Below are 23759 nucleotides of genomic sequence, written 5' to 3'. Positions count from 1 at the left end.
CTGAATGAGAGCTGTAAGGCGGATACAAAGATGCCCTAGTGTGACTTAAACAAGTTGATTGAGTGAGTAAATGCAAAACAGATACACTTTAAAGTGGATGAAAATGAAGTCATCCACTTTCATTCTATCTGAACTGTGAAGAGGGAAGATATGAAGAAACCTTCATGTCTTTAGTATATCAATCGCTGAAAGTAAGTGTTGAAGTGCAACAAGCAGGTAGGAAGTCATTGCAAGAGGATTTATGTACAGAAACAAGTTTTGCTGCATCTTGTTGGATGTCTGGTAGACCCATCTGGAGTCTGCGTGCAGCTTTGGTCTCCATACCTGGGAGAGGGCATTCTTGCCATGGGAGGAGAGCAGTAAAGGTTTACAAGACTGATTCCAGGATGGCAGGACTGGCTAACTCTGTTTCCAAATGAATGTACAAGAATGAGAAGGAATCTCCACTAGACAAACTAGATAGAGAGAGGATGGTTCCCACACCTGGGGAATCCAGAACTAGAATCTTTCAGAATGAAGGGCATGCTCTTTAGAGTGAATAGCTGGACAAATCTTTCCACCCAATCTGTGGTACATCTTTAGAATTCTCTCCAACAAAAGCAAATTGGAGCACTCATATATATTTTGCTTTATTATCTTTAGATCACAAGATCATTTTATGTGCTGTAGTCCTGAGGAAACACCGGATTGCGTAGAAGGAGAGAGAGAGAGTTTAAAAGAAGTGAGTGGGGGCAGTTGGCACATATAGCGCGCACAGTCCTGAGGAGACATGAGATTGTGCATAATTAGGCACTTGGCAAGGACCAATAAAAAGAAATTAGGTTTAAGTGGAGTGGCCATTGTGTGAGTGTGCCAGTGTTGGAGTGGGGAATTGAGGCTTTCACTTTTCGAGGCTTTGGTGAGGAAATGCAAACACCATAGGTAGATTTTATTTTGTTATTTATTCTTTATTTTTTTCTTATCGCACATTTAAAGCAGTTGGGATGCTGGAACGCTCTTCTTGCGGAATGTGGGAAGACAGGGGGACATCTAGTATCCCTGATCACTACACCTGGAAGGAGGACCTCCAGCTGCAGCTTCTGACAGACCATGTTAAGGAATCAGAGCTGGAACTGGATGAACTCTGGATCATCTGGGAGACTGAGGGATTGATAGACAAGACATACAGAGAGGTAGTTATACCCAAGATGCAGGCCTCAGGTAACTGGGTGACTGTCAGGAGGGGGGAAGAGGATAGGCAGCCAGTGCAGAGTACCCCTTGGGGCCTTTCCCCTCAACTACAGGTATACCACTTTGGATACTGCTGGAAGGGATGACCTAGCAGAGGAAAACCACAGCAGTCAAGTCTCTGGCACAGAGCTGGCTCTGTGGCTCAGAAGGGCTGTCATGGTAGGTGATTCATTGGTTAGGGGAACAGAAATGAGTTTCTGTGGATGAGAACGAGATTCCAAGATGGTTTGTTGTCTCCCTGAGAGTGCCAGGGTCAGAGATTTCTCAGACTGAGTCCACAGCTTTCTTAAGTGGGAGGGTGAACAGCCAGTAGTTGTGGTCCAAGGACTTAGGTAAGGGACATCCTGCAAAGTGATTTCAGGGAGTTAGGTGCTAAGAACAGGACCTCCAGGGTTATGATCACAGGATTGCTACCTGTCCCACTTACTAGTGAGGCCAGAAATAGGAAGATGACACAGTTAAACACATAATTAAGGGGGGGGGGCCCTTATTATTTTTGGATAATTGGGCTCTCTTCCAGGGAAGGTGGGATCTGAAAGGGAGGGATGGTTGCACCTGAATTGGAGGGGGACTAATACTCCAGTGGGAAAGTTTGCTCATGCTGCATGGGGGTTGGTGGGGTGGGGGTGAAGGGAGGTGACACTAGAGTTGCAGGGGGTGAGAAGCAGCATGCCTGAACAGATAGTGGAGTGGTTGTTGAGAAACATGTTGTTAAGCCTATATAAAGTCAGGAATCAGAAGGTTGAGCATGTTCTGAGCTGCACATATTTCAATGCGAGGTGTATTGTAAGAAAGATGGATAAGCTTAGGGCATGGATCAGCACGTGTAGCCATTAGTGAGAATTGGTTGCAGAAGGGGTAGGACTGGCAGCTCAATGTTCTGGGGTTCCATTGTTTTCGACGTGATAGAGCAGGAGGGATTAAAGGGGGAGGGGTTGCATTATGTCATGGCAGTGCTCAGTCTGGACAGACTAGAGAGCTTGTCTACTGAGGCTTTATGTGTATAAGTGAAGCTTGACCACATTAATAGGATTATATTATAGACCACCCACCTGTCAGTAGGATTTAGAGGAGTAAGTTTGTAGAGAGATCATAGACTGTTGCAAGAAACATAAGGTTGTGATAGTAGGTGATTTTAACTTTCCACATATTGACTGGGACTCCCATACTGTAAAAGGGCTGGATGGAAAAGAGTTTGTCAAATGTATTCAGGAAAGTTTCCTTAATCAATACATAGAAAAGCCAACTAGAGAGAGTGTGGTGCTAGATCTCCAATAAGAGAATAAGACAACTAAATGACTCCAAAGGATTCAGCACCTTTCGCCTATGCCTGTTCTTGCTGAAGCCTGTTGAGCCAAAGCCTGACCCACTCCAATGATATTCACTCCCACAATGGCCACTCCAATTACAGCTCCTTGCTTTTTATTCTCTCTCTCTCTCTCTTTCTCCACAGATGATAAAAAATGGAAATAAGATGACTACTGATAATTTTGATCCATCTTGGAGATGCTGATGAAAGGTATCAGCACATTGTGATAATTAGTGTTTTTTTGCTTTTTTAAAATAGCCCTCATGTTTGATTTCTTCCAATTCTTTTAAAAATTCAGCTCTATCACTTTTTCTTTCATTTGCTGTCTGTCCTTTATCAAATATTTCTCTGCAGTCTGAGTTATTTGGCTCTCCCCTTACCTTTCCAATTGCCTTTTTCTTTTCATTTCTATTTCTCCCTGCTACACCTTGATATCTACTTCACCCCACCCATTCCTACAACTCTTCCCCTTCTTTCCAGGTTAGAATGCTGTCAGATGAAACTATTTCATTATTCTGCCTCACTAAGTCTCAAGGAAACAAATTCTGAAACATATTTTTCAATGAAATATATTTTCAAAAGCATTTTTCATTACTTTTAAACAAAGAGGCAAATGAAACCAAGATAGCAAAGTATGTGATTCATTTGCTGGTAGTCGTAATTGAACTATACACACATATGTCAATGAAAGAAATCTGTATAACTATTTAAAACATGCAGATGTTTAGTGCCTTGTATAACTTCTCAGTGCTGAAATATGTTTTTTTTTCATTGCAGTTACCATTGTAGAAAAAATAGCAACTAATGGTGCACAGTAATCTCCCAGAGATGGCAATGTGATGATAAGCATTAATTATTATAATTGTTAATTGACGCAGCCATTGCAGGGGTAATCTCTCTACTATCTTGAATTAGTGACAAAGGATCTTTTTTGTCATCTGGGTGTTCAGGTAGTTTAATATCTTGTCAGAAAGGTAGATTCACAACATTTTATCACCACATTGGTGAGAAATATCCAAATATTGGTAAAGGAAGACAGACTCATTTGCTCACATTAGTGGAAGAAGCTGTCACTAAAAGGGAATTCATCAAGGAAAATTTATTTATGTTTAACAAAATGAAAAGGAACAAATGTCTGCTGTCTTTTGGCACCAATACATGTCTCTGTCTGATATAAGCAAAACCTTCCAATTGAGAATTTTTGAAAAGTTTTCCCAGTTTGCATGCTGCATTTTTTGCAGAAGGGACGAGGAAGCCCGATGAGATGATATAAACAATTTTGTAAATCCTGTACTAATGTTATTGCAGACAAGTTTCAAAATGCCCACAGAAATGCCCCCTCACAACCGCAAGGAGCCTCAGAAATATATTTCTTTACCTGGCCAGATTTCCATGTTAACAGTCAAGAAACAGCATTGCCATTCTTCTTGCTAGCAGGTGCCAACACAGATTTGCTGAGCTATTGAGTGGAAATACTTGATGTCTGGTTCCTATTTCAGCCCAACTACATCATCATGATTTGTGGATCTAAGGTCTAAAAAAAATGCGGCAGGCTTCTTCAATCAATCAGATTGAAAAATCTGAACAAGCCACCTAAAATAAGGTACATCTGCCCAGGATGTTACTTCCAGTACCAACAGAGTGGCACTCATCATTCTCCTTACTAACAACTGCTCTCAGAATTTTTATGGCTCATTGAGCAGAGCTCTTCTCTAATGTGGTTATTGTTTCAGTTTAATGTTCAATTATTGTGCATGTAAACGAACAAAAAATAGACCGAGGCTCTTCAATAAATCAGACGATAAAATTCTCAGTTATCCATACAAAATAAACTAGAGAGTTAAATCATGTGCTGGAAATAAAGTAGTAATTGGGATGTTTCAGACTGGAAGGATATATACTGCATATGTATACACACACTATATATACTGTACATGTATATAAAACAAAAAAACTCTATAGCTATACGTATATCTAAGTATCAAAGGTTATTGTTATTAGAGAGAAGGAGCCTTCAAACTTATCGTTCACTGTCATGAGAAGCAAAGTAACCCCAATTATATCTTCTAGTTAGAAGCTGCTATCAGATTTAGAGTGGTAACAATGGACACGGATAGTTTTACTGTCACTATTAATACAATAACCTTGGGCCAATTTTGCTTTATCCGTCCTTTTTTGTCTTTTGATGTACATTCAAGAATTGAAGGGACTTTGGTATGCCTTCATACTTAAAAAAAAAATCAACAATCTACATGAATAATCTCTGAGAAGGAAGGTGAAGATCTATGTCTTTTCCTCTTTCATACAAACCACCAGATATGTCATCACTTACATGTCATCAGCTTAGAATTTGGTGGTCAGCATATAGAGGTAAACATTGTTTTACCACTCTTTCAAAGCCAAATTCCTAATGGCCCTACATCAAATTCACAGTATTCACTCTGTTCTCACGAGTCTTTTACAACTCCCACTGAATGTCAAAATGCATACTGGAATACCTAAATTTACAAATATCTCGACAGCGTTTGCTACATTTTATACCTTTTTCTAAAAAAAATTCTTCTACAGAAGGGAATTGTGGTTTTTCAGGCTTAGTTACAAAATGTTGGTGTATCTATGGAACAAATTACAGTTAGGAACTTGTTATCCCAGTTCAAACCACAGAGTCAGCCAAGGTGGAGTGTGAAAAAGTTAACATTGTTAACAATGACAGTTCATCAGCTTGAAACATTAACTCTTTTTCTGTCTCCTCAGATTCTGCCCGATCTGTTGAGTGTCTCCAGCTTTTGCTATTTTTGTTTCAGATTTTTAGCATCTGCAGTATTATGCCTTTGGACCTACAATGGAATCTGAGGCTTGTCAACCAATGGGAATTGTCTCCTGCAAATATACTATTGAGAAAATGATAGTTTGTTTGGCAGATCAATTGGTGGAATTCCTGGAATAAAAAAAATAAAAATAGGGGAAAAATATAATGATCCAGTTAGGTGTTGGAAAGAGCCCGATTTAGTGGGTCATCTAAAATCAAGAATTGTAGACATGGAATTTCCTGCTGGTAGTTGGATAGTATGTTTTTTAAATTAATTTATACTGATTAGTTTGAAGTTAAGAGTAATATGAGTACTTTGACTGTAATTTTTGTATTGTATTGTTATAAGTCAGTTTGTTAAAAAAAGATCATCTTACCAACTTGTAGCCTTGCTTCACTAAATAGCTTTCAATCTGCCTAGTGAGCGAATGGAGAAATGGATGTGAGTACACATGTTAAAACCCAAAGATAATTTTATTTTAAGTGGTATGCTTACCCACACATTGTTGTTATTATTGATATACAGTACACTACACTTATATACTTGGTAATGTAATCATTTGACTAAATCTTGAGCATTATAGGCAACTCTTTAATATATTAATGGGAACACTTATGGGGTAGTCAACTTTGCTGAAATGGAAAGAGTATCAAAGACAGAATTAAAATTTGTATCAACCCTTGTTGTGTGTCCCTACAGTAATAACTTATATTAGTTGCCTATGTCAAATGATCCATTTAGCTATCATAAGATGGCTACTGCTTGGTTTCCAGTCTTCCTTGGTTTGGCTTCTGACTCTAGCCTTCTAAGTATTCCAATAACTCTTTCCAAACCAATGGTAGTAGCTTTTTAGCCAATTGTTTCTGAAATTCCCTCCTAAACCTCTAGGCATTCCAAAGTTTACTCAGAGCTTGACTTTGTCTTTGTCGACCTTTTATTTTATTTTTTTAGTATTCACTAAACATTTCCTCATTGATGTGTGTAGCTTCTTTTTTTTTATTAATTTTTTATGCATTTCTACAGTGAAACTACAAAGAAGAACCCAACAACAAAATAGAGATTTATACAGTGCAAAACAAACAAATCCAATATATAATTCATAACAGTAAGAAAAAAAGCACCCAAAAGAGAAATATGTAAAATTAATATCCACCCCAACCTCCCACTGAAAAAAAGAAAAACCCAGGCCAACCACTTTACATATGAAAAAAAAATCAATCAAAACATTCAACCCCAGAGAACTATAAATATATATAGGAAAAAAGTAATATAATGCCGGCTACCAAAAATATAATATAATTCATTAAAAAAACTGTATAACTTACAAGAAAAAAAAGCTGGAAGTAAGGGATTGTAGCATACTAAAAAAAAAGGATAAACTTACCCTAAAGAAGAACTATGGAAATATTCAAGAAAAGGTCCCCACACCTTATGAAACTTTATGTCCGAATTGAGAAGTGATTAATGAATCTTTTCAAGGTCTAAACAAGCCATAATATCACTAAGCTATTGAGCATGAGTGGGTGGGGCAGCATCTTTCCACCTAAGAAGAACCAACCGTCTAGCCAAAAGAGAGGCAAAAGATAATGTTCGGCATTTAGGGTACTCAAGTATATATTAGCTTCACCCAAAGTGCCAAAAGGAGCAACCAGAGGGTTAAGTTCTAAATGACAATTAAGAATATGAGATAGGCTTATGAATATATGAATATGAGAATATGAGATATGTGTGAAAATTAAGAATATGAGATATGTGTGGCTTCTTTAAATATAAGCACCACTGTATAAATAAAGGCCACTGTTATGATGCCCCTTTACCACAATCTACTACCCAAAGAGAATCAGATTGACTACTGGTGGTTGTAAAATTAAATTGATAAAGTTTTGGTATTCATATTGTAGAACTTTCTCTCAACTGCATTTAAATTAATTAAATTAAACTCGTGATAGATTTAAATACTCTTGCATGACAAATGACAGGATGATTTGGACTGTTTGTCTTTGAAAATCTGATTGCATTTGATGTTTTTGAGTTTACATCGGTGTCCTTCAAACCACTCATGGTTACAACAGGCTGGTCAGCATTCATGAAAAGAACTAATAAAGATACTGAATTCAAGATATGCATATTTATGACATACCCGGCACATGCTTTTAATATTTACAGCATCTGTTAATAATGCTCACTTCAATTGTACAATTAGAGTGCTGTGCCATATATGTGAAGAAACAATGCTTGATAACAACTTGTCATCTTAAGCCATTACAAACATCATAGCAGCAAAAATAAAATGATATAAACTTATCTTTCCTGCCTTTAAGGATTGTATCAGCTCTGACCAGTTCAAATGAAAGGTCACCAAACTCTAATGTTTTCTTCTTTCACTGAAGCCGAGTTTCTCTAGTATTTCTTTTATTGCAGATCCCTTGAAGTTACAGTGATTCATATCTCACAGTCCCAGCATTGTTTTTTCTCTCTGTTTCCTGCTCTCAGTGATCTTCTTCCTCTTACGTTTGTTTTGGATGGGTCAGCTGAAACTGATCAGCTTTCAGCCAGCACCACCAACATGTCTGTGTCTCTTGGTTCTCTCCACCCCTCTGCAATTTAAAATATGCTAGTTTTCTTATTTTTCCTGATCTGAACCAATAGCTACATTTCTCTAGAGTCTTCCTAACTTGCTGAGAGTATCCAGTTTTCCAATTTTAAAAAAATTTCAGCTTTCTAGCATCTGCAATTATTTTGCTTTTCGATTGTACAAACAGGTTATTGAGCCTAACCAACTAAAGTGATTTTTGAGTCATTTTCCTTTTTCCTATTCCTGTTTCTAGTTGCATCACCTATCTGCTCATCCAGCTTCACCTCAAATGCATCCCTACCATTTATTTCAATAACTCCCTGTTGTAAATTCCACATTCATAGATAAATATGAGTAATTTAAATACCTGTATTTGATTTCTTGGAAATTCTCTTTCAGAGCCGTGCTCAGGTTTTCCCTTTCCCTATGAATAGAAACATTTTCTCTCTCTGTTTGCTGTCAGCTCACTTTTTTCATAGAATCATGGAAACTCTCAGTATAGCAACAGGCCACTTGTTCTGTGTAGTTTTTTTTTCCACATGTGATGTCATTTCTAATCCTGCTCCAATGTTTGTTTCCTGTACCTTTTAATAATCAACCTTTTTAAACAAATCTTGTGAACTTTCCTTCAGTAAAGGTTTGGGCAGATAATTCTATATTATATTGCCTTATTACCTCACTTCTTTCCAATTCACTCCTGAATTGAGTTGACTTGAATTGACGTAGATGGGAAGAATAATGATGATTTCGAATAGCCTTGTGGATTTGAAATTTGTTTTCTTTAATAACTCTTATAAAAACACAGAGTACAGGATGTCATGGCTAACAGCAGAGAACTGAAATATATCAGAGCAATGTTCAGTTCTGGTTTAGTCATCGAGGATGGAAGGGTGCGAAGACACTGGAGATGGTGCAGAGTTGATTCATCGGGACGTTGCCTGGGATGGAGATGTTCAGTTATGATGAGAAACTGGAGATACTACTGTAGATTTATTGTCTCTGAAACCAAGGAGGTTAAGATGGAACATGGCTGAGGTATATTAAATTATGGTGGGTATAGATGAGGTAGACTGAAGTAAATCTTTTCCCGTATCAGAAGTAGATAAAACTAGAGGACATAAGTTTAAGGTAAGGGGAAAGAGATTTATAGGGGGTATAGAGTGGAATCTTCTTCATGTACATGGGTCACATTGCTTAAGGGAATGGTTGAAGATGAGTCATTGACAGCATGAAGTAGTGTTCAGAAGAGCACTTGAATTGCTTCGCCTATAGAAGGCTATTGACCAAGTGTTGAGCAAATGGAATAGTGCAGAAGGTTGCCCATGGTCATCATGTCCGTGTTTAGACAAATAACCTATTTTTATTCTGTGTAACGCTATGATTCTAAGTCTGAGTCCAAGGCCTTTGTCAGTCAGAGTTGACCATATAGCAGTCTAGATATGCAAGCCTGGGCAATATGACAAAAAGAGCAAGCCGTTGCCCACTTAGCAAGCTCCCCTCTCCATGCATCTGATGAACCCAAAGGAATGGCAGAGACCAGCACTGCTTGGTACCAGCAGCCTCGCAGGAATTGCCAGTCAACACTGAACTCAATGTAGGACTGCCTTAGATTCTAAGGTATCACTATTATTGACAGTAGTTTGGATTTTTAAAGCCTGTCGATTGTAGGAGGAAAATGTAGAATTAAAGTAGGAAGCAGTCTACAATTTTCAAGTCCTGGAAAACACATGAATCATAGAAGATGATAAAAAGAGGGCATATATTTCAGTTTGTTGTAATAAAAGACAGTAAGCAATCATTTCCTGTCCACAAATCACACTTGCCGTTGTTATGATTTCACAGATTACTTTCTTTTGCTATGAGTGATTGTACTTTCACCAGTAAGTACCTTATTGTGTGAAGTTCGGACATTTGTCTCTCAATTCAGCTGCCACCTTGTTGCTTAAAAACTCATCAGCAGATAAAATCATATGCTTTCTATCGTCTTTTTATATGAAATATGTAAGTCTGCTTTGAAGACTGTATAATGCTATGTTTTAAATTGCTATTTTCATTGTATTTTAGAAACTTTATTCTTTGTTTTCACAGAATTGCAATGTATAAGTCAACCACATGATTTGGTTTTCATTATTGATAGTTCTCGTAGTGTCCGACCTCAGGAGTTTGAGAAAGTGAAAGTCTTCTTGATCCACATGGTTGACACATTGGATATTGGACCTGACCAAACCCGAGTGGCCGTTATCAACTATGCGAGTACCGTGAAGATGGAATTCGCACTCAATACTTACACTAATAAAAGAGACATAAAGCGTGCAATTTCTCAGATTGAACCGCTCTCTACTGGCACCATGACAGGTTTGGCAATTGAGGATGCCATGCAGAAGGCTTTTGTTGATATTGCAGGAGCAAGACCCAAGGACCTTGGTGTGTCCAGAGTAGCCGTCATTGTGACAGATGGTCGACCCCAAGATCAGGTGTCAGAAATAGCTGGAAGAGCCCGGACAGCTGGCATTGAGATCTATGCTGTTGGCGTGGACAGGGCTGACAAACAGTCCCTTAGGCTAATGGCGAGTGAACCGTTGGATGATCATGTCTTCTACGTGGAGACGTACGGTGTGATCGAGAAGCTGACTTTCAGGCTGAAGGAGTCACTTTGTGGTAAGCTGTTACTGGAGTCACACAAATGTGGGGATGCCAATTAAAATAATGATGTCAGATGCTCTCTTAGAGGATCCTTTGTGGTACTTTAGTACTTTAAGAGTAGTTGTGGTAACGTGATGCAGCAGTTAGTGCAGCTTCCTCACAGCTTCAGTCACTTAGGTTCAGTCCTGCCTTGACGTGCTGCCTATGTAGAGGTATGCACAATTGTTCTGTGATTAGCTTCCTTCAGGTACTTCTCTGTCCTTCCATTTCCTAAAGAGCTGGTAGTAGGGTAATTGGCTCCTGTGAATTAGCCTGAGTTTTGGAATTGATCAGTAACAGCTACTTTAGCTCACTTCAGGACATTTTACTCCAGTTGATTGATTGGAAAGTCTATGGGGCTGGAGGGTGAGTACGTAGGAACAACTAAGAGAAGAGGGAGGAGGAATGGCATTGGGCATGAGATCATTTTGACAATCGTTCTTAAGGCAGTACTTCACCTGTGAAAAGCACTTGACAGCATTGCTTCTCCAAGACTGTCACTTGGCTTTGTCACCTCCTGGAGCCATGACTAGTCTCGATCCAGGGCATCGATAACCATTCATTCTGTCCTTCAGCACTTGCCATACCACTCCCTGGGGAGAGATCTATTGCAATTACCAACACCAAAAGACTTAAAGCGCCGTGAAGTGGAAAGTAACCTGAAACTATGGACGGTCCCTTGAGGTGGTTTTGTTTGGTGCTGTTTCAGCTGTGGGACCAGTGTCCGGCTGTGTAAGGGGAAGGCCTGAGCTTTGAATATACAGTTCTGATATCAAACCAGCTTTGCAAGCTGATTACTGATCTGATTTATCCACTCTGCATGCTTCTATTAGGTATTAGCAGTATGTTTGCTAAAATACCTCTGTGTAGTGACGTGCCACAGCTGTGCTGTGATTTGGTTGCTACTATTTCAGGCAGGTCAACACCTACGGAACTTAAAGCAAAAGGTACAGTTCCTGAAGCTATTTATGCAAAACACAAAAGCCTTTTGCTTAAAATTTGCAGAATGGATGATCCGAATAAGGAAAATCTGCAAAGACCATTTACAGCATATTTGTCAGCCATTTGTATTTATTAAATAATAGTGCTTATGGGTACCAAATAGTGAACAATAATAATTTATAACTGTTTTAAACAGCCAGTGTCAACCTATTTACTACAGAAGGTCAAGGCTTATCGGCATCAGAATGGGTGAAGAAACTGATTGCTGGAGGAACTTAGTGGGCCAGGCGGCATCAATGGAGGCAAAGGGATGGTCAACGTTTCGAGCTGAGACCCTGCAGCAGGACAAGTCCCGATGCAGAGCAGTGATGAGCCCTTTCCCTCCTCAGATACCTGCTGAGTTCCTCAAGCTGCTTGCTTCTTGTTGCAGCGTCTGTGGTCTCTCGTGCCTCCAGTGATTTCAGGGACTTATTTTGCTGTTGATCTACAAACAGGAAATTGAAAAGTCCCACTTGTGTTCCTAGTAGATATATTTCTACTCAATGTCCTTGTTTTCACAAATACTTGAATACTTCTTTCAGGTGTCGATATGTGCGCTATTGGAGACCACAACTGCGAACAAATATGCGTGAGCACTACAACAGCCTTTTACTGCAGGTGTCGTCCGGGTTTTAAACTGAATGAAGACCAAAGGACTTGTTCAAGTGAGTTACTTGCTGCTACTAGATTTATCATGTAATTGTGTCATGGGTACCTCTGAGGTGTCTTAATTAATTTACTTATCTAGACTCTCAGGCTGTTCCTCCCATTCTTAATATTGGAGGCCAACTAAATTAGTCCAGAAAGCTGGTTAATAGGATTACTTTTTCAATAGAGGGCTGAAGATAATAATCAAATTATAATTGAAAATAAACATCTGAATTAGGGTAGGGTGATCATGTGTCCTTTATGCTATTAATATATAGTGTCAAACACAATTTACATCAATATAAGACTTTGCAAGGGTCTTAAAGGAGTTTTATCATCTAAACTCATTCAGACATGTTGTGAGTGGTGATCTAGAACTTGGTCAATGAGATAACTTAAGAAATATTTTAAAACTGGAGAGAAAGAGGATCACATTGAACTTTCCCCACATCAACATAGTTAAATCTAATGTCCTCTGATATAGCTTAGCATTTGTACAAATAATTTCAGGGCACTAGTTTTTCAATTTGACTTTCCATTCCCATTCTGACAGGACTGTCCATGGCCTCCTTTCAACCTTTGGTAGGTTTCAATGAGATTCCCCCAGATTCTTCTAAATTCCAGTGAGTACAGGCCTAAACGCTCTTCATATGTTAACCCCTTCATTCCCAGAATCATCCTTGTGAACCTCCTCTGGACTCTTTCCAATGACAATACATCCTTTCTGAGATATGGGCCCAAAACTGTTGACAATACTCAAGTGCGGCAGGTCTAGTGTCCAAATAATCACTGGTGCAGCCAATTGTTTTAGAAGTCACATAATTAGTTAAACGGAAATCTGATTTTGGAGACCTGTGTGCAGTCAAGGTGTTTCAATTGATTGTAGTAAAAATACACCTGTATCTGGAAGGCCCAACTGCTGGTAAGTCAGTATCCTGGTAAAAACTACACCATGAAGGCAAAAGAACACTCCAAGCAACTCAGTGAAAAGGTCGTTGAAAAGCACAAGTCAGGAGATGGATACAAGAAAATTTCCAATTCACTGAATATCCCTTGGAGTACAGTTCACTCAATCATCAAGAAATGGAAAGAATATGGCACACCTGTAAATCTGTTTGGAGCAAGCTATCTTCAAAAGCTGAGTGACTGTGCAAGAAGAGGACTAGTGAGGGAGACCACCAAGAGACCTTTGACAACTCTGGAGGAGTTACAAGCACCAGTGACTGAGATGGGAGAGACTGTGCATACAACAACTGTTAACTGGGTGCTTCACCAGTCATAGCTTTATGGGAGAATGAGAAAGAGAAAGCACTGTTAAAAAAATCTCAAATGAAATCATGGTTAGAGTTTGGCAGAAGGTCTATGCAAGTCTCTGAAGTCGGCTGGAAGAAGGTTCTATGGTCTGATGAAACCAAAATTGAGCTTTTTGGCCATCAGACTAAATGCTATGTTTGGCATAAGCCAAACATCGCACATCATCAAAAACACACTATTCCTGTCATGAAGCATGTTGGTGGCTGCATCATGCTGTGGGGATGCTTCACTGCAGCAGGCCCTGGGAGGCTTGTGAAGGTAGAGGGTAAAATGAATTCAACAAAATACAGGGAAATCCTGGAGGAAAACCTGATGCAGTCTGCAAGAGTACTGCGACTTGGGAGAAGATTTGTTTTCCAGCAAGACAATGACCCTAAGCATAAAGCCAAAGCTATACAGGAATGGCTTAAAAGCAACAAAGTTATTGTCCTGGAGAGGACAAGTCAGAGTCCAGATCTCAACCCAGTTGAAAATTTGTGGCTTGACTTGAAAACGGCTTTTCACTCATGATCCCCATGCAACTTGACAGAGCTTGAGCAGTTTTGTAAAGAATAATGGGGAAAAATTGCAGTGTCCAGATGTGCAAAGCTGATAGAGACCTATCCACACAGACTAAAGGCTGTAATTGCTCCCAAATACTGACTTGAAAGGGGTGAATACTAATGCAATCAATTATTTTCTGTTTTATATTTGTAATTAATGTAGATCTCTTTATATAGATCTGTTTTCACTTTAACATGAAGGAGTCTTTTTCTGTTGATCAATGTCAAAAAAAAGTCAAATTAAATCCATTGTGATTCAATGATGTAAAACAATAAAACTTGAAAAGTTCCAAACAGGTGACTACTTTTTATAAACACTAACTCTTTGCACTGTCTGCATGTGTACCTAATCCTTGGCTTGTCCTTCCTTACATTCATATCACACCCATCATCTACTTGTAAACCTGCTGACTCATCCTCAGCTCTATCATACTGGTCCCCATCCCCCTGCCATATTAGTTTAAACCACTCAAAACAACTCTAGCAAACCTGCCTGCAAGAATACTGGTCCCCCACAGATTCAAGTGTAACACATTCCTTTTGTACAAGTCACACTTGCCCCAGAAGAGGTCACAATGATCCAGAAATCTGAATCCCTGCCCCCTGCTCCAATTCTTTATCTGCCACCTCATTTTATTCCTATCCTCACTGACACGTGGCACAGGCAGCAATCCTGATATGACTACCCTTGAGGTCCTGCTTCTCGCTGTCCTTCCTAACTCCCTGTATTCTGTTTTCAGGGCCTCCTCTCTTCTTCTACCTATGTCGTTGGTTCCAATATGTACCACAACTTCTGGCTGCTCATTCTCCCTTTTCAGGATATTGTGGATGTGTGCAGAAAACTCGCAGACGCTGGCACCTGAGAGGCAAACTACCATCTGTGTTTCTTTTTTGCGTCTACAGAATCGCTTATCTGTTCCCCTAACTATAGAGTCCCCTATCACTGCTGTCTTCCTCTTCAGTTCCCTATTCTTCTGAGCCGCAGGGCTAGTCTCAATGCCAGAGGCACGGCCACTGTTTCTTCCCCCAGGTAGGTCGTCCCCCAACAGTATTCAAAATGGAGTGCATATTGTTGAGGGGGACAGCAGAGGGGTGCTCTCCACTATCTGATGTTTTCCCTTCCCTCTCTTCTCAGTCACCCATTTATCTGTCTCCAGTAGCCTTGGGGTGGCTACCTCCTTGTAGCTCCTGTCTATAACCTCCTCACTTTCCCTGACAAGCTGAAAGTCATCTAACTGCAGCTCCAGTTCCCTAACACAGTTTCTCTAACTGCAGGTCATTTCTCCCCTCTCCCTCCTTCTCTCTCTTTTTATGCCTCATTCTAGTTAAGACCATAAGACCATAAGATATAGGAGCAGAGTGGGTCATTTGGCCCATCGAGTCTGCCCTGCCATTCAATCATGGGCTGATGCAATTCTTCCAGTCTTCCCACTCCCCAGCCTTCTCCCCATACCCTTTGATGCCCTGGCTAATCAAGAACCTATCTATCGCTGCCTTAAATGCACCCAATGGCTTGGCCTCCACAGCCACTCGTGGCAACAAATTCCACAGACTTACCACCCTCTGACTAAAACAATTTTTCCGCATCTCTGTTCTAAATGGACGTCCTTCGATCCTGAAGTCATGCCCTCTTGTCCTAGACTCCCCTACCACGGGAAGTAATTCAGACCTTTTAACATTTGGAATGCTTCTATGATATTTCCCCCCCCCCCCCCATTCTCCTGAACTCCAGGGAATACAGCCCAAGAGCTGCCAGGCATTCCTCATATGATAGCCCTTCCATTCCTGCAATCATTCTCGTGAATCTTCTCTGAACCTTCTCTCATGTCAGTATATCCTTTCTAAAATAAGTGTTGTCTCACAAGTGCCTTTCAGAGCCTTAACATCACATCCCTGCTCTTATATTCTATACCTCTAGAAATGAATGCCAACATTGCATTTGCCTTCTTCACAACTGACTCAAACTGGAGGTTAATGTTTAGGGTATCCTACACAAGGACTTTACATCTCCCTTTACATCTCTGCATTTTGAATTCTCTCCCCATCTAAATAATAGTCTACCCATTTATTTCTTCCACCACAGTGCATGACCATACACTTTCCAACATGGTATTTCATTTGCCACTTCTTTGCCTAATCCCCTGAACTATGTAATTCTCTCCACATGCTCTCTGTTTCCTCAACACTACCTGCTCCTCCACCTATCTTTGTATCATTGGCAAATTTAGCCGCAAATCCATTAATCCCATAGTCCAAATCATTGAGATACATCGCAAAAAGCATCGGTCCCAACACCGACCTCTGTGGAACTCCACTGGTAACCGGCAGCCAGCCAGAATAGGATCCTTTTATTCCCACTCTCTGTTTTCTGCCAATCAGCCAATGCTCCACTAATGATAGTTATTCCCCTGTAATTCCATGGGTTCTTATCTTGCTAAGCAGCCTCATGTGCAGCACCTTGTCAAAGGCCTTTTGAAAATCTAAGTACACCACATCTACTGCATCTCCTTTGTCTACCCTGCTTGTAATTTCCTCAAAAAATTGCAGTAGGTTTGTCAGGCAGGAATTTCCTTTCAGGAAACCACACTGGCTTTGGCCTATCTTGTCATGTGCCTCCAGGTATTCCGTAATCTCATCCCAGCAATCGATTCCAAAAACTTCCCAACCACTGATGTCAGGCTAACTGGTCTATAGTTTCCTTTCTGCTGCCTCCCACCCTTCTTAAATACTGGAGTGTCATTTACAATTTTCCAGTCATCTGGTACAATGCCAGAATCTATCGATTCTTGAAAGATCATTGTTAATGCCTCCGCAATCTCTCCAGCTACTTCCCTCAGAACCCGAGGGTGCATTCCATCAGGCCCAGGAGACTTATCCACCCTCAGACCATTAACCTTCCCGAGCACCTGCTCAGTCGTAATTTTCACTCATATACTTCACTTCCCTGACTGTCTTGAATGTCCAGTTTACTGCAGATGGTTTCCACTGTGAAGACTGATGCAAAATACACATTCAGTTCCTCTGCCATCTCTGCGTTTCTCAATACAATATCTCCAGCGTCAATTTCTATTGGTCCTACATCTACCCTCAACTCTCTTTTACCCTTTATATACTTAATAAAGCTTTTAGTATCTTCTTTGAGGTTAGTTGCCAGCTTCCTTTCGTAATTCACCTTTTCCTTCCTAATGACCTTCTTAGTTTGCTTTTCCAAGTTTTTAAAAGCTTTCCAATCCCCTATCTTCGAACTAGCTTTGGCTTCCTTGTATGCCCTCTCTTTTGCTTTTACTTTGGCTCTGATTTCACTTGTCAGCCACGGTAGTGTCCTTCTTCCATTTGAAAATTTCTTCCTATTTGGAACATATTTGTCTTGCACTTCCCCATTTTTCGTAGGAACTCCAGCCATTGCTGCTCTGCTGTCCTTCCTGCTAGTGTCCCTTTCCAGTCAACCCTGGCCAGTTCCCCTCTCATGTCATTGTAATTTCCTTTATTCCACTGAAATACTGACACATTGAAACTTAGTTTCTCCTTCTCAAATTTCAAAGTGAACTCGATCATATTGTGATCACTGTTTCCTAAGGGTTCCTTAACCTTAAGCTCTCTTATTACTTCTGGATCATTTTACAACACCCAATCCAGCGCAGCCGATCCCGTAGTGGGCTGAACATCGAGCTGTTCTAAAAATCCATCCCTTAGACATTCTACAAATTCTCTCTCTTGGTCCAGTACAGCCTGGTTTTCCCAATCCACTTCCATGTTAAAATCCCCAACGATTATCATGACATTGCCTTTCTGACATGCCTTTTCTATCTCCTGCTGTAATTTGTAATCCACATCCCAGCTGCTGTTTGGAAGCCTGTATACAACTGCCATGAGGGTCCTTTTACTCTTGCCATTTCTTAACTCAACCCATAGAGACTCTATACCTTCCGATCATATGTCATCCCTTTCTAATGATGTAATGTTATTTCTTATACACAGGTCCACACCACCCCCTCTGCCTACTAACCTATCTTTCCAATACACCATATATCCTTGGATGTTAAGCTCCCAATGGCAGCCATCCTTTAGGCAAGTTTCGGAGATGGCCACGTCATACGTGCCAATCTGCAGCTGAATTTCAAGATCGTCCATTTTATTTCTTATGCTGCGTGCATTCAAATATTACACTTTCAGTCCAGTATTTGTTGCTTTCTGTTTTAACTGCGCCACGCCTCTGTTGCCCTGTAACTCATGTCACTGGCTGTGATTATGCCTCATCTCCTGCCTGTCCTTTCTATCATCTCTGTTGCACGCTATCTTTGATTTATTTCTTTTTCCCCTTTGTCAGCCCCAACACTTTGGTTCCCACCCCCCTGCCAAATTAGTTTAAGCCTCCCTAACAGCTCTATTAAACCTGCCTGCTTGGATATTGGACCCCTTTGGGTTCAGGTGTAACCTGTCCAGAAGATGCCCCAATGATCCAGGAATCTGAAGCCCTGCCCCCTACACCAGTCTCTCAGCCACGCATTAATATGCCTGGTGATGCTATTCTTGCACTCATTAGCACATGGCACAGGCAGAAATCCTGAGGTTACTACCTTGGAGGTCCTGCTTTTCAGCTTCCTACCCAACTCCCTGAATTCCTTCCTCTACCTATGTCATCGGTACAAACGTGTACCAAAACTTCTGGCTGTTCACCCTCTCCCTTCAGAATACTCTGCACCTGATCCAAGACATCCCACACCCTGGCAAATGGGAGGCAACACACCATGCAGGTCTCTCTATCAGGCTGACAGAACCTCCTGTCTGTTCCCCTCACTATGGAATCCCCTATGACTACCGCATTCCTCATTTTCCTCTTTCCCTTCTGCACCACGGAACCAGGCTCAGTGCCAGAGACCCAATCGCTGTGGTCATCCTCTGTCACGTCATCCCACTCAACAGCATCCAAAACAAGATAATGATTACTGAGGGGAATGGCCACAAGAGTGCTCGCCACTATCTGAGCTCTTCCCTTCTCTTCCCTGACAGTCACCCACTTATCTAACTCCTGTAGTTTCGGGGTGACTAACTCCCTGTAGCTCCTATCTATCTCCAGCTCACTTTCTCTAATAAGTTGTAGGTCATCAAGCCGCAGCTCCAATTCCCTAACACGGTCTCTCAGGAGCTGCATCTCGGTGCACCTGGCACAGATGTGGCCATCTGGAAGACTGGAAGATTCCCAGGATTCCCACAACTGAAACCCAGAGCAAGGCACTAATCCTACAGACATGTTCTCTATTCCTCAAAAAAAAATGCAAGGAAAAAATAACGAAGTCCACTTACCTCGCCGATGCCCGAATGAACCAAAGCCCTACCACTCTGACTCAGACTACTCCTTTGATGACCACTCCGCTAGGTAGTGTCTCCCTTTTATGCTTGAACCTCCCCTGCTCTCCAACACATGATTGGTGTTCTGGTTATACCGAGTTATAACGTCACCTCTTCTCTTCTCCTCAAGTTCCTTCGGTTCGCTTCTTGGTTTCCTTTTTCTATGAACCACTGTCCTCTCCTATTAACACACATACAATGCTGGAGGAACTCAGCAGGTCAGGCGACATCTAGAAAAAGTCCTGTCCTGCTGAAGGGTCTCGGCCTGAAACATCAACTGTACTCTTTTCCTAGATGCTGCCAGGCCTGCTGAGTTCCTCCAGCATTTTGTGTGTGTTGCTTGGATTTCCAACATCTGCAGATTTTCTCTTGTTTGTCATTGGAGTCCTCTCCTATTAGATTCCTACTTCTTCAGTCGTTTACCTCTTGCACATTCATCCCCCTTCCCCACCCATCCACCTTCCCCCTCAACTGGCCTAACCCATCATCTGCCGGCTTGTACTGTTTCCCTTTACCCACTTTCTTATTCTGGCTTCTTTCTTCTTCTTTCCAGTCCTGATGAAAGGTCTTGGTCCAAAATATCGACCTGCTATTTCCCTCTACAGGTGCTGTCTGAATTGATGTGTTCCTTCAGCATTTTATTTGTGTCTTTCTTAGAATGCAAAATGCTTTTTTTGCTTACTTTAATAACATTAATATCATTTGGGATGTGATAGATTTATTTTGTCATCAACAAGTTACAAGTATAGTTCTTTTTTCATGAATAAAATATGTTCAATTTAATGAAATTCTTCCAGGAGTGGATAATTGTGCTGCTGGAAACCATGATTGCGAGCAAATCTGTGTAAACACAACAACGGGTTATTATTGCAAATGCCGTTCAGGTTTTACACTAAACGAGGACCTGAAAACATGCTCAAGTAAGCTACTTATCACTATATCATGACGTTCTGTAACCCATATGAGCTTGAGCATTGACTTTGTCCTTATGATACAAAAATTAATCGTCATACATTCTTTCCTACTTATATGTTTTTTTGGCAAGGTTATCTACACTTTATTCTTATACTGTGAGTTCATATTATTGCAAGTTGCCCCATTTCCTGAAGGTTATAAGCTAAGCAGATGTTGAATGGATTGCCCTGAGAGGGAACATGATTTTTGATACCTCTTGTGTTATTTGCTCCAACATGTGGAAAAATCAAGAAATATAGAGTATTAAGTTTTCACATGAATATAGGAAATACAGCAAATCCCATTCTTCTATTCATGCCATAAGAATGACTTTGGTTTTATGAACTTTTTTCTTCTGTGCTCATTTAACCATGAAGATATGCTTTGGAATAGCTAGTTGTCAGTCAGTGCAACTTGGGCTAATGTGAAGCTTGCTTCTTAATGTAACATCCACACTTAATTTGCTTTCATATAATATATTTATTTTTAACATGGTAGTATGACCCTGGGTGCTCCACAGCTATGTTATGCAACAACCTTTGATAAGTCTCATGCAGTCATGATTAATGATCTGTCTAACTTTGCATCTTTACGTTGAATTACTTCACCCAGCAGCCATACTCAATACCACATTCTACTCACTGTCCAGCCTCCCAGCAAACTGCACCTTCCCACACCAACCCATTGTCCTGCAATCACCATTGACCCCCAAATCACTGGCGACTCAGAATCTATGTGGAATGGATATGGTATAACATCTCAGAGGTCATTTTAATTTTTTCCCACCAAAGAAAATAACATAGAAACATAGAAAAACTACAGTACGATGCAGGCCCTTTGGCCCACAATGCTGTGCCAAACATGTACTTACTTTAGATATTACCTGGGGTACCCACAGCCCTTTATTTTTCTAAGCTCCATGTACCAGTGGGCAATCTCAGAAACACTGGGCTCCACCACTGCATTCAGTGTGTGGTTCAATGGTAAACTGAGAGATTTAGAACATTGAATCTCTCTGAAAGGCCAGGATTTCAGTATTTGATGCATCATTCATATTCTGACAGCTGCTGAAATGGTGAAATGCCAATGGCTCTATTCAGGATAAGCAGGATTAGACAGCAGCATCCAAACCAGCACAACAGAAGACCAAAATTATGGCCAAAAAGTAGGTTTGAAGTAATGTCTTGAATGGGGAGGAAAAGGAATCAGAATCAGGTTTATTATCACCCAAATGCAGTACTCTGCAAAAGTCTTAGGCACATTAGGGTGCCTAAGACTTCTGCACATTACCCTACTTGTCAACGTGGAGCGGAAGGTGAGTTTGTAAATTTGAATTTGAATTGCCTTTATTTCTTACATCCTTCATATACATGAAGAGTAAAAATCTTTGTGTTACATCTCTGTCTAAATGTGCAATTTATAGTAATTTGTAATAAATAGTATGTACAACAGGACAGTCAATATAGCATACAATAGAGCCTGCTGGCCTGGTGGAAGAAGTTGTCCCAGAGCCTGTTGGTCCTGGCTTTTATGCTGCAGTGCCATTTCCTGGATGGTGGCAGCTGGGATAGTTTGTGGTTGAGGTGACTGGGGCCCTCAATGATCCTTTGGGCCCTTTTTACACACCTGTCTTTGTAAATGTCCTGAATTGTGGGAGGTTCACATCTACAGATGTGCTGGGCTGCCCGCACCACTCTCTGCAGAGCCTGTGAATAAGGGAGGTACGGTTCCCATACCAGGCAGTATGGAAATTTCTTAGGATTCGGGGGCCAATACCAAACTTCTTCAACCACCTGAGTGGGAGCAAAGGATGTTGGGAATGGTGAGGGTGGAATGCCACAAGAGGGCTGTGGGACAGGTGGCAGAGAAGGAGTGCCAGGGGCAGGGGGTAATATGGGTGCAGACACACCCAGCCCTGAGACACCAGGCAAGGTCATTTGATTCCAAACAATTGGTTTATTGATCATTATAGAATGTCTTTCTGGTGCTTCTCATGTCCTTTCTTTCCCCTTCTCCTTTTGCTAACCATGATTACCCTCCCCCTGTCCCTTTCCCACTCCGTCCACAATAGACCCGTATCAGAATTAGTTTTATCATCACTCACAAATGTCATGGGATGTGTTTTTTTGTGCAGCAGCAGTACAGTATGATGCAAAAGACATTGGCACCCAGCTGTACACTGTTGCACAGTCCTGTATGTATGAAATTTCTTGTTTTGCTGCAACAGTACAGAGCAATACATAAAATGTACCATACATTACAACAATAAATACAAAAATAAATTAGTGCAGAAATAGTGAGCTTGGTTCATTGTCCATTCAGAAGTCTGATGGCAGAGTGGAAGAAGCTGTTCCTAAAATGTTGGGTGTGTGTCTAATGGTTCTGTACCTCCTCTCTGCTGGTAGTAATGAGAAGAAAGCGTGTCATGATTGGTAGGTGTCCTTAATGATAGATTCCGCCTTTTTGAGAATGTCCTTGATGGTGCCCAGGACAGAGTTGATTGGGTTTACAACTCTCTGCAGCTTTTTCTGATCCTGTGAAGTGGCCTGTCTACACCAAACAGTGAGAATGCAACCAGACTGAATGTTCTCCATGAGGCTTTGGTACAAACTTCATAATTATTCCCTCATGGTCTATAAATTGTCTTAGCAAGTAACCACCACAACCTAGAGACAACAACTTGATCTTTGCTCAAGTTACCCTCATACCAGATTTTATTAACTTATCTTATGGACCACTTAGAATTACATTTTATTTATGACTATTTCCACTCTCAAGATACAGCAATGAATTTTGTTTAACTTTATTCACCAATTTTCATGGGAAAGATGCACTCAGTTTGTTTCATTGTTTTAGGAGTCAATCATTGTGCTGCTGGAAATCATGACTGTGAGCAAATCTGTGTGAACACTACAACAGGCTATTATTGTAGCTGCCGCCAAGGTTTTATACTGAATGGGGATCAGAAAACCTGCTCAAGTAAGTCACTTAGAAGTAGGGGTTTGTCATGCCATGCTGCCTTCAAGGTCATATAGGCTATTCTAGTTATGGCCATTTCAGTAAAGGGAATTCCTCCTTACAGAATTCACAAATTACAAGCTAAAAATATGTGATGAAGACAAAATTTACTCTCATGGAACTTATGTGGGAAAGTAAGTAAATAAGTCAGTACAAACATTTTTCTTCAACTCACATTTTTTGACACCTGGACCATTTTCTAGGAAAGCAACCCTTCTCCCCGCCTGTAGTATGTTGCAGGTGGTATTTGCATGAATATTGACTAAACCCTTATGAAAATTTATCATGATGCATCCTTTCTTTTCTATATAGCTTCTGGCAAAATCTTGCCTGTTGTGTGTTCTTGT

At 40.7% G+C, this 23759-nt stretch overlaps 1 protein-coding gene across 1 annotated transcript in view; it reads left to right on the top strand.

Annotated features, from left to right (window-relative positions):
• Positions 1 to 23759, top strand: part of LOC134357193 (matrilin-3-like) — a 50770-nt gene that overhangs the window by 1762 nt on the left and 25249 nt on the right. The window contains exons 2-5 of the mRNA XM_063068466.1: positions 10013 to 10582; positions 12130 to 12252; positions 20238 to 20360; positions 23251 to 23373. Of these exons, the coding sequence (XP_062924536.1) occupies positions 10013 to 10582; positions 12130 to 12252; positions 20238 to 20360; positions 23251 to 23373 (939 nt within the window). The remainder of the gene's footprint in view (positions 1 to 10012; positions 10583 to 12129; positions 12253 to 20237; positions 20361 to 23250; positions 23374 to 23759) is intronic.

Source organism: Mobula hypostoma, chromosome 2 (genome assembly GCF_963921235.1).
Source record: "Mobula hypostoma chromosome 2, sMobHyp1.1, whole genome shotgun sequence".
In the NCBI taxonomy this organism is placed as follows: domain Eukaryota; kingdom Metazoa; phylum Chordata; class Chondrichthyes; order Myliobatiformes; family Myliobatidae; genus Mobula; species Mobula hypostoma.
The sequence above is the reverse complement of the archived record's forward strand: the minus strand, read 5'-3'. Positions and strand labels throughout refer to the sequence as shown.